This window comes from Diaporthe citri, assembly GCF_014595645.1.
Source record: "Diaporthe citri strain NFHF-8-4 chromosome Unknown scaffold_4, whole genome shotgun sequence".
NCBI lineage: Eukaryota > Fungi > Ascomycota > Sordariomycetes > Diaporthales > Diaporthaceae > Diaporthe > Diaporthe citri.
In genome coordinates, this window is record NW_025064849.1 from 1,959,086 (window position 1) to 1,972,105 (window position 13,020).

Sequence of the window (13,020 nt, forward strand, 5' to 3'; positions counted from 1 at the left end):
AACATGCACGTTTCATCAGCGGTATAGGTGGGTTCCGCGGGCCAAGTGCCGATATAGTTGGGGAACAAAATCCAGCATGACGGTGGTAGATATAGCGATGGCAGCCCAAATTGATGTGGCATATAATCACACTGTCAAAAGATTTTGAGTTGAATTTAGGAACTATCTGCTATTTCGCCTTCATGAACAATCATTGCGAAAGCACCAACGGGTCGGGGTATTCATGTGTCAGGGCCTTCATTCTAAAAGGGGTCGTATCGTGCAGTGTCATAACGTCGCATGCAATTCTCCCAGCTCAGTACCACTAAAAAGCGGCTTACTCGTCCCGGTGATATCTCACTGTGCCATCGCTAATCGCTTCTTGCTAAGCGGCCTCATCGCTGTCCTAACCGGATTTCTCGGGCTGGGGAATAGTAGCGGACTCCTGGGTGCCGATGCCGCCCTCGGCAGGCTTTACGGGCTGGGTTGTCTCGGTCGTGGTGGTAGCACCAGGGGCGGCGGGGGCGCCAGGACCGGAGGCCGGAGGCTCATTCTTGGGCTTCTCAGCACCAAACACGCGCTCCAAACCGGAAGCCTTGTACGCAGAACCACCGTGCTCATTCTTCTTGAGATCGGCAAGACGGCGGGCCTCAGTGTGAATGTCCGTGACCTGCCTCTGGCTTTGTGTGTCTGCAACGGGAAAGGCATGGTTAGCACCGTGTTCGGCTGTTTCGTTGGTGGGACGAGGAGGTACTGTTGGAACTTACAGAAATCGACCAGCTTCTTGCCGGTGGGGGTGTTGGTAGCCTTCTCGAAGTACGAGTTCAAGCCGGACCAGAGGGTGTTCGCCCGCTGGGAAATGCCATAGCTCTGATCGGCGGTCACGGCTCGGTCGGTGGCGTGGTACTTCTTGTCGAGACCGGTCAAAGTATTCAGGAACCGGGATGAGACGCCGTGTGTGTGGTCAAGCTCGATTGCCCGCTGGATCGCAGCATCACCCACGACGTAGCCATGGGCGAGGTACTCAGCAACAATGCGGGCACGGGGCTTCTCCTCTTGTGTGATCTCGTCGGTATCCCGCTCAGCGTTAGTGGTGGGGTGCTCAGCATCGACAGGGGACGAGCCGCCGGCAGACTCGACGGAGATGTGGGTCGAGCCGAGCTGGGTGTTGTTCAGGAGGAGGGCGGTCTTGGCGGCAGTCTCCTTCTCGAAGGTGACGGTCGCAGACTTGGTCTCGCCCTCGGCCTTGACGTCGAGGCTGGTAATCTTGCCGCTGGAAGGGCCGTTAGGTACCTACGGTAGGCGGGGCACCCCAAGGAGGGACAGCTACTTACCAGAAGCTGAAGAAGTCGCGGATCTCCTTGTCGTCGGTGCTACCGGCGATGTTCTTGACATTCACAGTTGTGGCAGACATGGTGAAGATGTTGAGGGGTCGAGTAGTGGTGTGAGGACTGTCAAAGGTGGGTAAACCTATGGCTGATGCGTGCTTGTTGGAGGATGATGCTCAGAGGAAAATACGTGGATACCTGGCTTTTTAAGAGAAGACAGCAACTGAGAACAAATCGGTATTGCTTGTGATGGGTTACGCGTAGCTGCCAAGAATCGAGCGAGGGAGGGAGCTTAGGGGGCAAGAATGACTCTGGCTGGCGATGATGGGGGGAAAGTACGTCATTCGCTGGTAGCGCCCAGGTGGAGTACATTCGCTAAGCATACGAGCAGATGGCGAAAAGGCCCGCGGGGTAGGTAAAGAGCTCCCCAGAATAATCTAGGCCGAGAGGAGGGCGCAGATGGCCTCTCAGCCCAGGCCGTCGTCGAGCTTCCCAATCTGCGCCACACTTGATACGACAGCTCTTGTCTCATCGGTTGAATCTGCCTCTGCCCTTGCCACAAGCTAATGTTACTTTGCTGGCCAGGGATGGAAAGAAAGTCGATTGCATTGGGCAACCCTCTCCGTTATGGCCTCACTCCGTGCTTCTGAAAGCGACCCCACCAACCTTGGTGCGTTGCTCCGGGGTATTTTTTTATGTGTACAATGGCACAGCAGCTCAAGGGGAGTATATGCCCCGCGGTTGTGAGACGTAGCTAATTAAATGGCTCACACGAGCATAGCAATTAACCTCGTCTAACCCATCTCTGACCAGATACGTGTGCACTGAGCACAAATCACGTATTAACTTGGAACAAGATTGAGGATTTGGGTCAAAAGATCATCTCATTTTGGCTCATTAAGCTACCATCGCAGCTGTCTCTATTGTGTGCGCTTCCAAGCGGGATCTCATCCATTCTCCCTAGAACCTCCTCGACCGGGTTGCACTCTTACTTCTGCTTTGTGCCCTCGCTGTAGGAAGTTTTTGAAAACTTGTCCTTGACGGCGTCGTCCAGAACGCCCTTGGGGTTGGATGACAGGTTCTAACAAGTGTCTCGTTAGCGGGCCACTCGCAGCACTGTATAGCTATGTGTCTCGACAGTCATACCTCAAGTCCGGAGCTGTTGGTTTGCTCCTTGTTGGTGGCGTCGTCGGTACCCTGACCCTGTCCTGGGACGGACTTGAGCTGAGCTCCGCTCTGCTGCTCAGGCGGAGGAGACTGGCGGCCCTCGGTGCTCGACATGTTGACTTGTATTGGGGATATGGGAGACTTTTGGTTCTGAGCAATAGCAAGAATGCTGATTAGCTTTTTTGTTCTCTTCGATGGCCACTATTGATCGGTCGTCAAGGAGAGGTCGAGTACTGAGCTCGTCAGGTGGGGCTTGGGCAGCGCCTGACTTACACGGCAGGTATTGGGTTGGATTCTGCTTCTTGAGAGGTGACGGTGAGCTTGGAGTTTGGAGTGTTTGTTTGTTTGGTTTGTCTGGTTCAAGAATTGCAATTCGAGGGAAAGAGGATGATTCTTAAAAGAAGCAAAACCAGCTCTGAGATTCTGTCGTTGCTCACTCACCACCTGCGCGTCGATTTGGAAACATAGACGTCAGAGGGGTTGGGACATCACCATGATATCATATCTCGCTCCTGGAGGGACGCACATCGAAAGGACACTCACTACTCGCTAAAGGGGACCACCTGCACTTGCTCACGCTTGTATCTTAAGTGACTGCCGTCCGCACTTGCTGGACTTGTCCTACTGCAAGGGCGGATTTGAAGTCTTCTTCTGTACCTGGATTCAATGTAGATTATGCCATACCCAGGCACTGACGGTACTTGTCGGGTACGTACCTGATGCGTTGAGAGGCCCATTGCAGGTGTAGCACATGCAACTACGCTCCCAGCTCTTCAGCCTGAGCTTCCAGATGCCAAGTCGAGAGAGAATAGCCTGGTTGCTGCATGAATGTTCAATCTAAACCCCTGCAGCCGCCGCAGCAGCATCAAATGCTCCAACAGCTGTTGCTACACCACTTCACTTCTACTCGAATGTTTGTTTGTTTTGTATGCCTGTCCAGGAGAGACGGCTGTTTCAATGTGATCTCTCCTCTCCTCCCTCCCTTGCATGGGTGATCTTCGACGGCTTTTCTTCTGCCCATCTTCCCACGATCGCCGACCACAAAGTGGCTCTACCTGCTCAAACCCCACCCCGCCTCGAGCTGTCGCGACGCGATCACCACCACGACCAGCAAAGACCAGCACCAGCACCGCCAGAAGCAGGCTGCAGGACCCACATCTGCATCATCCTCGCGTATCGGACCACCGTCTTCCAAGGTCTCCAGAACCTTTGGCAATGGCCCCGGACCTCAACTCGGTCCCTCCATCACCTCGCGTTCTAGCTCTATCCAGGCGGGCCTCAACTCAGCAAATGCCTCCACCACCAGCCCCCAGCTCCGGCCAAGGCCATGCGCCCTCAACCTCAGACCCAGCCCTCAATATCCTGCCGTCGAACCAGAATGCCGTAAATACCGGTGCTCCCACGACTGCTTCTCTTCCTTCGCCCCGCCTTGTCGCAACTGGCAGTACGGCGCACCCACCCGCAGATGCGTCGTCTCTGGCCTCTGGCCCTGGGCCAACGCGCCACCCACACCCACTTACAGCTGCTGAGCTTCACCAGCAGGTCGAGAAAGAGCAGGAGGCTGTGGTACGTAACTACTTCAGCGCCGCACGAGAGCTTGAACGAACATATTCCCACTGACACCATACCCATCACAGGTCAACCGTCTCACACGAGAACTCGAGATCTTGAGACAGCATAACGATGCGTCCTCGGCCTCGGCCAGTGACTCTGGCACCGAACCCTCCACCTCTACGATTCCCATGATTCCGGATGGCAGACAACATTGTAAGCAGCACAGATGATGCACTGCACTATTGTTATCCCTTTGTTGCAGGCGGTACCATTGTGTACCTAGTTACTGCAATCCCAACCAACAACCTACGGGTTGGATTCTGGGCAGAAAGGACAGTGCTGCACTAGCATGGCACTACACCTGATATATCCTACAAAAAACCTGTTTCATAGGTCTTTGCTAACTCTGGTTGCTGTAGTGCTCTCCGGGTCCGGCTTTAGCATACCATCTCAGACGAGCGGACGTGAGAGACGGCACACCAGAAGCGGGTCAAGTGCGAGCGCACGAAGCATAGCAGCGACGACGGGAAGCACATCCGTGGTTAATATCACTTCACCAGCACCCATCAGGCCAGGTGCTACCGCTTTGAGCCGTCAGAATAGCACCCAAAGCCATTCGCGGCAGAGCCTGAGCAGCTCCCCTGCGCATGCCAGCTCGTTTGCGAGCTCGCACATGGCGGATGCCGCGCATGGTGGCTACTTCCACTTGCGGTCAGCAACGGGCGCATCCTCACAAGCCCCGTCACACACACAGGCAACACCAGGCTCCGGCTCCACGGAGATGATGTCCCCCAGCATGATGTCTGTTACATCAAGGTATGAAGAGACCGCATTCCACCGCCAGGAGTTGGAGACAGTGAAGCGCGAGAACGACGCCTTGAAGAGGAGGATCAGGGAGTTGGAGCGCCAGGTTCGTGAACGCAGGGCGAGTGATGCGAACACCAGACCTCGCAGTGAGAGTGTTAGTACCACAGCGAGTGTGAACGTTTCTGGTGGAGGAGCAGGCATTGCACCACCTAGGGGTGATAGAGTGACGAGCGTGCTGAGCACTGCTGGGAGCACCGCAGGGAGCGTGGCTGTGGGAGTGCCTGAGGATGAACTCAGGGTTGGGGAGAGCGCCGCAAGTGCCGGCCAGCAGAACCCAGCCTCAGGTGACCAGGCTGCTTGAGCGCCTGGAGTTGACGACGGGCGTGACGGCCGGAGAAAGCCCATTTTGAACAACTCCGTCGCGGGTATGAGCACTACTAGCGGAAGATTCCTGGCAAAGAACGAGGGACTGCACACACATCCCCCCCCCCCTCGCCCCCGTTTCTTTTAATCCTACAAGCGTCACATCAACTTTAAACACAAGGGTTTTGCCGGGCTAGGAGTTTAGGATTTGATAGAGAGAATTCTGGATCGAGGATTCAGATGGACAGGCCACCATGCAGGCTCACACAACGTTTCAGGTCGGCACAGATTTCCTAAATGCAAACCACTCTTCCTTCTGGTTACACTCTCGCGTCCATATCAGTACCCCGAGACGCAAAGCGCTTGTTGGTGGGCAGGCAGAACAAATTGTTAAGATCAATAGAGCGATTTCATTTGTAGAACTAGCAGATTCGAACGCTAGACTCACTTCCTGTCACCACTCGGGCTCGAACAATTCAACCGTATGTGCTCGTCCCGTAGGACTTGGGCTCGCCCCCTTCGATATCATTCTCTCCATCAGTGAAGTCGACCACCTTGATATGCGTATCGACATTGCCATGCGTGGCCCTCGAATAAGGACACACCTCCTCCGCCTTCCGCACGACCTTCTCCAGCTCCGCGCGGCCCAGGCCCTTGACCTTCACGACCATATTGACCCTTAAACCAATGTCGAGTCCCTTCATGTTCCCGACGAGGTGCACCGTCGACTCGACGACCGAGTCCTCCTGGCGCGTGGGCATCTTGACGCCCATCCCCGCGGCGGCCGCGTTCATCGCCGACTGGAAGCACGCCCCGTAACCCGCAGCGAACAGCTCCTCCGGGTTCGTCTTGCCCCGGTCGCCCGGACCGCCTAGTGCCTTCGCCATCGTGAGCTCGACGTTGAGATTCTCGCCTTGTACGCGGCCGGACCGCGCCCCGATGACCCGTGCGTGGGCTGAGTATAAGGTTGGTGCGCTTGAGGTGTCGAGGCGGCGCTTTTGTTGCTGCTGGATTGCTGGTGTGGATGATACTCTTGGGCGGACCTGTCGTGCTGCGCCTGCTTGGCGGGCGAGAGGTCGGAGGGCGCGCAGGGAGGAAGACATGTTGGGGGAGGGAGTGTAGGTATTAATTGTTGTTCTTGTCTTTTTTTTTTGTTTCAACTAACAAAGTCTTAAAAATCCAATTGATAAATCTGAAGGCTCAATTGATATACTACACGTGAAATATGAGTATCAATATGGGCGTGCCTGTCACTTTTGTAGCCAGGCCGTCTCTGCTCTTTCACCTTTAAGATGGAGCTGTCAACGTGACGTAGACGACTATCTCGAGCTGCTCGGTCCGCGATCAACTGCGCGTCACAGCTGGGCTGGGCCCAGAGATCGCGCACGCACATCTCTCACTAACACCCACTAGCGGCCGTTTCCCAAAAGGTCTTTGTCAAAACTTCACGAGGAAAAGTCAACGACCCTGACAGACTGTGTGCCCAGGAAGCCGTCGACCCGGGTTTGGCCTTCCTCCTGGGCCGCCCGGTGCTCGGATGTGTCCGTGGGCGTCGGCGGGAAAACGACGACGACATCTCATTCCAGACGTGGGATGGCCGACTGCAACAGGCTGTCGGCCAATAGGCCAGGCGGAATTTGACAGCAATTCTACCTGGCACAAAGTACACACTGCGTGCTGCATTGCGAGGTGTTGTTGATGACAGTACTCAGCTCACGTGAAAATCTCGGTGGCTATGCATCAATCAACACAGGGATGCCACACGTTGGCATGAAAGTTTAAGTTTTGGAGACAAATCGACTCGGCCGAGTGACTTCATATTTGAAACCTCCTAAGCCTTACAAGACAATATGTGTTCTGGCATGATCCGTCACGAGGTTTTCCACTTCTGACCTCATGTGTAGGCTCTGAGCTGTTTTGGACATCTGCGTCGATGGGCCGGAGGGAGACCTTGATACGTTGAGAACTTGACGCGAGGCAACATAAGCCGCGGTCTTCACAGTGCAAGCCTCTCTTTTTTCAGTATCAATCCTCGGGGAGGGTTTAGGCAGGGCTGATTTGCATTTCTCAGGAATGCCACAATGCTCCATCCCTTCGCAAGCCGCGGCGCGCCTGCCGGATCCCCACTATCAGTCACATTCAGAGAGCATCTGTGATAACAGACAGCGTTCATATTAATGAATTAATGTCATGTACGTAAGTCTGGATATCAAAGTATTTTTCATGGAAAACATATGTACGTGCCGACAGTAGCAACATGTGCACACGCAAGAGTGTAAAGTTCACGACCACCACCCCTTTCCTCCACCAGCCATCACCGCCACACGCGACGAAGCATCAAGCACGAAGCATCACGCAGTCAAGACATGAAAAACAGCCCTAGAGAGCCCAACCAGTCGGAAATTTTGAAAAATCGACAAACAAAACACGCTCCCCCGTCTACAGCAGCATCATGATCGATGCGGCGGCGGCGGTGAAGACCACGGCGATGCTGCTCGTCAGGCCCGAGGCGGCGCCCTCCTTGGAGGCGGTCTCGGCGTCCGTGGTGGTGTTGCACACGCCGGGCATCTCGGCCAGAAGGCTCTGCAGGACGTAGGCCTTGGGCTGGCCGCGGTTCATGTACATGGTGACGTTGCCGGTGTCATCGGCGGTGCTGGTGCCGCAGCTCAGGAGCTCGACGACCTGGTCGCCCGCCGTGAAGCCGCCAATGGACAGGCCGTACTCCGGGCCCGAGGACGAGTGGTTGACGATGCAGCTGACGATCTGGTAGCCCTCGGGGCCCTTGACCTGGCACAGGTGGTTGTCGTTGGCCATGAGCGTCTGCGCCTTGGAGTCGACGTAGGTGTTGTCGGTGGTGTTGGTCAGGCCGATCAGCGTGTTGCGGGCCTTGTTGAGCTTCTGCGCCGTCACGTACAGCTCGGAGGTCGTGTTGAAGCCGGACAGCCACACGGCCTCACGGTTCTGGGGCGTGTCGCCGCCGGAGAAGTGCTGCTCTTGGCCCTGGTAGACTGTGGGGGTGGGGGTCACATGTTAGCAAGACTGTCGTTGGTCCAGCGATGATCGACCTGGGGGGGTTCCAGTGTTATCCGGAACTCTCAAGTGAGCTCAATGACCCAGTGGGGACTCACCAAGGGGCATGCCGTCGTTGAGGATGATGTATGCCATAGCGTTCTTGGCGATAGCCATGTCGGAGTTGTAGTGAGCAAAACGAGGCATATCGTGGTTCTCAACGAAGGAGCCGAGGGCCAGGGTGTCGTTGCAGGCTGAACGTGCTTGCTCACGAATGTCGTCAATCATGGTCATGGCACCGTCGTTGAAGGCTTCGATGATCTTGTAGTACTCGAGGTAGTTGGGCATGCCGGGCAGGTAGCCTTGGGTCTGGTACGGGCAGAAGTCCGAGGGCTCGCCAGTGAGGACCTCGCCAAGGGCGAAGACACCGGACTCGGCCACAAACTTTGGCAGGAAGTCGGGGTTGACGTGCTTGGCGGCGTCGATACGCAGGCCGTCAATGGAGTAGTTTGAAACGAGTTCCTTGATCCAGGTGCTGAACATGTCGACGACCTCATCGTCCTCGGTCTTCAGATCAGCAAGGGCGACACCGTAAGGGTAGAGCCAGCAGTCCTGGTAGTTTGTTGCATTGGTCCACTCAGTCACGTTGCAGTAGGGGTGGAAGTAGTCCTGGTTGTCAAAGGGCTCAAACTTGGAGTAGTCGACAGCTGGCGGGACGGTGTTGTTGAACTTTTGGACCATGTTGTTGACGACAACATCAACCAGAAGGTACATGTCACGGTTGTGGAGCTCGTCGGACAGCTTCTTGAGCTCATCAGCTGTGCCGAAGTGCTCGTTGATGGCGTAGAGGTCCTCTGACCAGTAGCCATGGTATGCCTCACCGACGGCGGTGTCGTCCTCAATGTTCTTTACAACGGGGCTGATCTGAACGGCAGTGAAGCCCATGTCTGTAATTTGAATTTCCCGTCAGCCAACCTTTCAGCAGCCACCCCGGCTAAGGGTGCCAAGGTTTCGGTCGGACTCAGGAATACTGACCATGGATGTAATCCAGACCGTTGATAAGACCGGTCCATGTGCCGTTACAGAAGAGAAAGAGTTCATCGCAGGCTGCCGTTGTGGACCCGTCGGTTCGGGCGAAGCGGTCGACGACGACCTGGTAGATGGAGCGAGACTTCCACTGCTCCAGAGTAGCAGCATCGGAGACGCTGAGGAGGGCCGAAGCCGTTGTCAAAGCGAGCGAAACAGCACGCATGGTGCCCGTGAGATTTTGCGAGATGAAAACGATTGACTGGACTCTGTGGATTCAGGACTGGACGCGTAATGTTGAGCGCGTAGTGCGAGTATATTTCCAGAGTCCGGAACTATACACAACAAGTCACCAAATAGGGGTTCAAACGAATGTGGTTCAAGGCACGGCGAGGCAGCAGGACCAAGACTACTTGATCGCAAAGAAGAGGATCATGTAAGGGAAAGAACTGGAGTAGGGATGGAGGAAACCTAATCAGACTTACAGGCTACGGCCTGTGGAGGAGTGTCTGTGTTGGTAAATTGCTTGTTCAGTCTCGTGGCCCTGGGGGCCCGAGGTCCGCCCCAGATCACCAGGGGGGAGGGACAACAGCCTTGGTAACCTGACGCGCCCCCGTATTCCGAATAAAGGCCAGCACCAGCGTCCCACAATTGCCCAGTGATCTTTCCCCTTCTTGCACGACGGCGCATTTGCGGTTACTCGGCAGCTCGGACAAAGCGAGAGACATGCCCTGCCAAGAAGCAGAGAGGGGCGTTACCAGGAGGGTCAAAGAAATCAAAGGCTCGAGTGATGATTTGTTGTGATTGCCCCGAACGGCCGGCAGAGATTTCCAGAAGCGTCCGGGATGGGGCCGTCACGTTGCAGCATCGAGGAACCCCTGTTTATTCTTTTTGCCCCCTTCGAGTGAGAAGAGACAGGCAATAGAAAGTAATATGGCTTGTGAGATGGTGGAAGAGGGTACTATAGGTGGTCTACTATGTGCTGGGTGCACTGGTGCTGTGTACGGGGGAGTCCACTCATCCATCCCTGTCTGCTCCTCCTACAGGAAAAAAAAAAAAGAGGACGGGGAGAGAGACAGAGCGAGAGACATACAGACTTCCAAAAACAGCAACGAGGCTAGTCTGCCGGCCCCTTTACTGTACTGCGCCGATGCTAGTGCTAGTGAGAAGCTGGAGAGTGGACATTGGTTTGGGGGAGCAGACCGGTGGTTATCCGTATCGTATCCAGAGATTGCCAGGAAGCGCCTGAGTGGTTGGTCTGATTTGAGCGGCGATGTGACCCGTCGGGGCCCCATAGCCGGATTTCGTGCATGGCATGGCATTCGCCAGGAGGGCGCGATGGAGCGCGGGCTGGCGGCCGGCGTTGGAGGGTGGTGTGTGTACCGAGCATCTCCTGTTATTAGTCTCGCACCCAGACCACCTCGTGATAAGACAGCGAGATAGCCGTGTGATTGTGATCAGCGAGTGCAGAGAGCGTCTAAGCAAAGTTTTTGTTAAAGTTTGCCGATCGATGGCTGACAGACTGGTGATTGACTGATTGACGGACAGACGTGTCCAGAACACACACACATACACACACACACAGTGACACACCGTGTGTATGTCTGTGTGTGGGTGTGTGGGTAAGCCCGGTACGCGGGCGGAAAGGGGATCAACGCTCGTTCGTCTGATGTTATTTTTCCCACTGTCATTGTCGCATAAACTTCTGGGCCCCTTTCGGCCAGGGGAAGAGGCTTGGTACCAGCTACTAGGTCCCAATAAGCAAACTGACTCGACTCTCATCTCAGGAGAAGAAGGGGGGGGGGAGGCGGACGACGTAGGCGGCTTGCGGGCGCCAGACAGAGATGAGCAGGCACTGACGGGTAGGAGGGCAAGGCCCATCGGCGAGTCAACACAGTGGCAGAGTGGTAGCGCGGTGGGCAGGCCATGATGGAGCCTGATACCAAGTATAGAAATAAAAGAAAAGAGACTCAGTTCTGAGGGAAAAGAAGCGACTGTGCGGTGGTGGACGCGGTTCCACGGTAGGGGACAGGGATGAGATTTAAAACCTTAATGCGCTGATAGGGCCGTCCTCGCTGATTCGGGAAGGGTCCGTCTGAGTGGCTGCAACCCCTGACGAGGTACCGCTTTCTCCTCGTATCGTCTGCACACCAGCAGGGGGGTCCCTGAGATGCGCAGCGCGCCTGCAGCACGCCCATCTTGCTGCCCTGACACCTTACCCAAAGCGATGCCTCTGTCCCTCGAGGGTGCCACACGGCCTTGGGCGCCGGCCCCGGCACCCCTGTCGCCCTGCCCTGTCGCCTGCTTTTTTCAAGGCATGATCATCATCTCTCTCGCAGCTGGGGGCCCGGGGCCCCTGGCTCCCTGCCGCTTTTCATTTGGCGATTTTGCTGCGAGCTGCCGCCTGCCATCTGCCATTCTGCTATCTTCCGAGCCGCTGCGGCCGTGCCTGCGCAGATTGGCCACCCACTCGCACTCGGTGCACTCGGTCACCAGGTACGTATCTACGTACCCACGCACCTGCAAACCGCCAATCCGGGACTGTACCGCTGTTGCTGTACTGTCCTGAAGGCTGTCCTGACTGTACGGAGCACACGATGCAGCTGTCAGACTGCCCGTCCACGCGAGCTGGCCGATCGACTGACTGGCTGACTGACTGCTTAATCTGCTACGTACTGTGTTCACGCGGTGGTCGACCGCGATCGTCACTCATCCTGATCAGCATCACCAATCTGTGCGGGTGTTGGCGGGTTGATTTGCTTCTTGATGGCCGAAGGTCTCTGGCCAACGCGGTCCACGGTCCACGGTGGGAGGATTCGTGCAGGAGGATCCGTCCCGACATCATCACCCTGTCTTGGCTGATCTGATCAGAACCCAAATCCTCCAATGAGCCCCTGGCCCCCAATGCAAGGAGACAAGACTCACACTCAGCACCCAAGACTTCAGCCTCACGGCAGACTGGGAGGATGAAAATCACGACGTCCATCATTGATTGCGACCTCACTGCTCATTGCTGCACCGCGGCACTGCATGTAAGCTGGGAGATCCGGTGGTCAGCACTTGGGAATGCCGGCAGGTCCAGCACCACCGACAAGGCTCAGGCTCGGACTGCTCGCGATGGGGACCCAGGGACCCGTTGAATTGGATTGCAGCTGAACCTACCACATTACAAGCATGCAGCCCAGCTGTCCCACAGCATGCTCGGATTGGCTTCTGTGGAACCCTCCACAAATTGCCCCAACCGAAAACGCGACGAAACGACAGCGAATAACGCTGGACGGTCCGCCCGCCCTCGTCCGGTACCTGGTCCTGGTCCTGGAGAAAGAAGTGAGAACAGACAAAGGAGAATGAGACACCCTCCCCGCCCACAGTGCGCGTCCTCGAAGTGCCCCGATGCCGCGCACCGTAGGGTTCGATCCATGCTGGGGCCTAGCCTGTTCGGTCCCACGCTTGACAGCAGAGATGTTCCCGGTACTTCTCCGGGCCATCCAGTCATTCCACCTCGACCGTTCACCCGTTCAACCGCACCCATCAACGGGCGCGCCTCTCATCAGGCCTCAGTGCTCAGGAACCACTAGGGGTTCCGACGACACGTCCAGACTGCCGGACAGGTCTGTTCTGTATTCACCTCCACCGCCCAAAAATGTCACTGGCGGTGGTCGTCAATCGCCACGCCATTCCCACCCTGCGAGGTGATGTGAAATCTGCCTCAGACGCAGGAATACCCTGGTCCTCTACCCCCCGCCCCCCTTTCTCGCGTCCGCGTTTGTATTCCAGTGTGGCTGAA

The 13,020-nt window shown here is 56.1% G+C and overlaps 5 protein-coding genes across 5 annotated transcripts; 1 reads left to right on the forward strand and 4 right to left on the reverse strand.

The window, feature by feature from the left end:
- Nucleotides 1-385: 385 nt before the first annotated feature.
- Nucleotides 386-1,393, reverse strand: INS49_009709 (uncharacterized protein; the record flags this gene model as incomplete). Its single annotated transcript, XM_043170437.1, has 3 exons — nt 386-669; nt 747-1,252; nt 1,314-1,393. 3 exons carry the CDS (start codon nt 1,391-1,393, stop codon nt 386-388), a joined length of 870 nt encoding a protein of 289 aa, XP_043025002.1.
- A 902-nt stretch (nt 1,394-2,295) lies between these two features.
- Nucleotides 2,296-2,588, reverse strand: INS49_009710 (uncharacterized protein; the record flags this gene model as incomplete). The annotated part of the gene is made up of 2 exons (XM_043170438.1): nt 2,296-2,388; nt 2,454-2,588. 2 exons carry the CDS (start codon nt 2,586-2,588, stop codon nt 2,296-2,298), a joined length of 228 nt encoding a protein of 75 aa, XP_043025003.1.
- A 1,101-nt stretch (nt 2,589-3,689) lies between these two features.
- Nucleotides 3,690-5,196, forward strand: INS49_009711 (uncharacterized protein; the record flags this gene model as incomplete). Its single annotated transcript, XM_043170439.1, has 3 exons — nt 3,690-4,040; nt 4,112-4,241; nt 4,448-5,196. The coding sequence occupies 3 exons, from the start codon at nt 3,690-3,692 to the stop codon at nt 5,194-5,196; spliced, it is 1,230 nt and encodes a 409-aa protein (XP_043025004.1).
- A 478-nt stretch (nt 5,197-5,674) lies between these two features.
- INS49_009712 (uncharacterized protein) lies at nt 5,675-6,301 on the reverse strand (the record flags this gene model as incomplete). The annotated part of the gene is made up of 1 exon (XM_043170440.1): nt 5,675-6,301. One exon carries the CDS (start codon nt 6,299-6,301, stop codon nt 5,675-5,677), a length of 627 nt encoding a protein of 208 aa, XP_043025005.1.
- Nucleotides 6,302-7,637: 1,336 nt separating this feature from the next.
- On the reverse strand, nt 7,638-9,459 carry INS49_009713 (uncharacterized protein; the record flags this gene model as incomplete). Its single annotated transcript, XM_043170441.1, has 3 exons — nt 7,638-8,206; nt 8,327-9,154; nt 9,243-9,459. 3 exons carry the CDS (start codon nt 9,457-9,459, stop codon nt 7,638-7,640), a joined length of 1,614 nt encoding a protein of 537 aa, XP_043025006.1.
- Between the last annotated feature and the right edge of the window lie 3,561 nt (nt 9,460-13,020).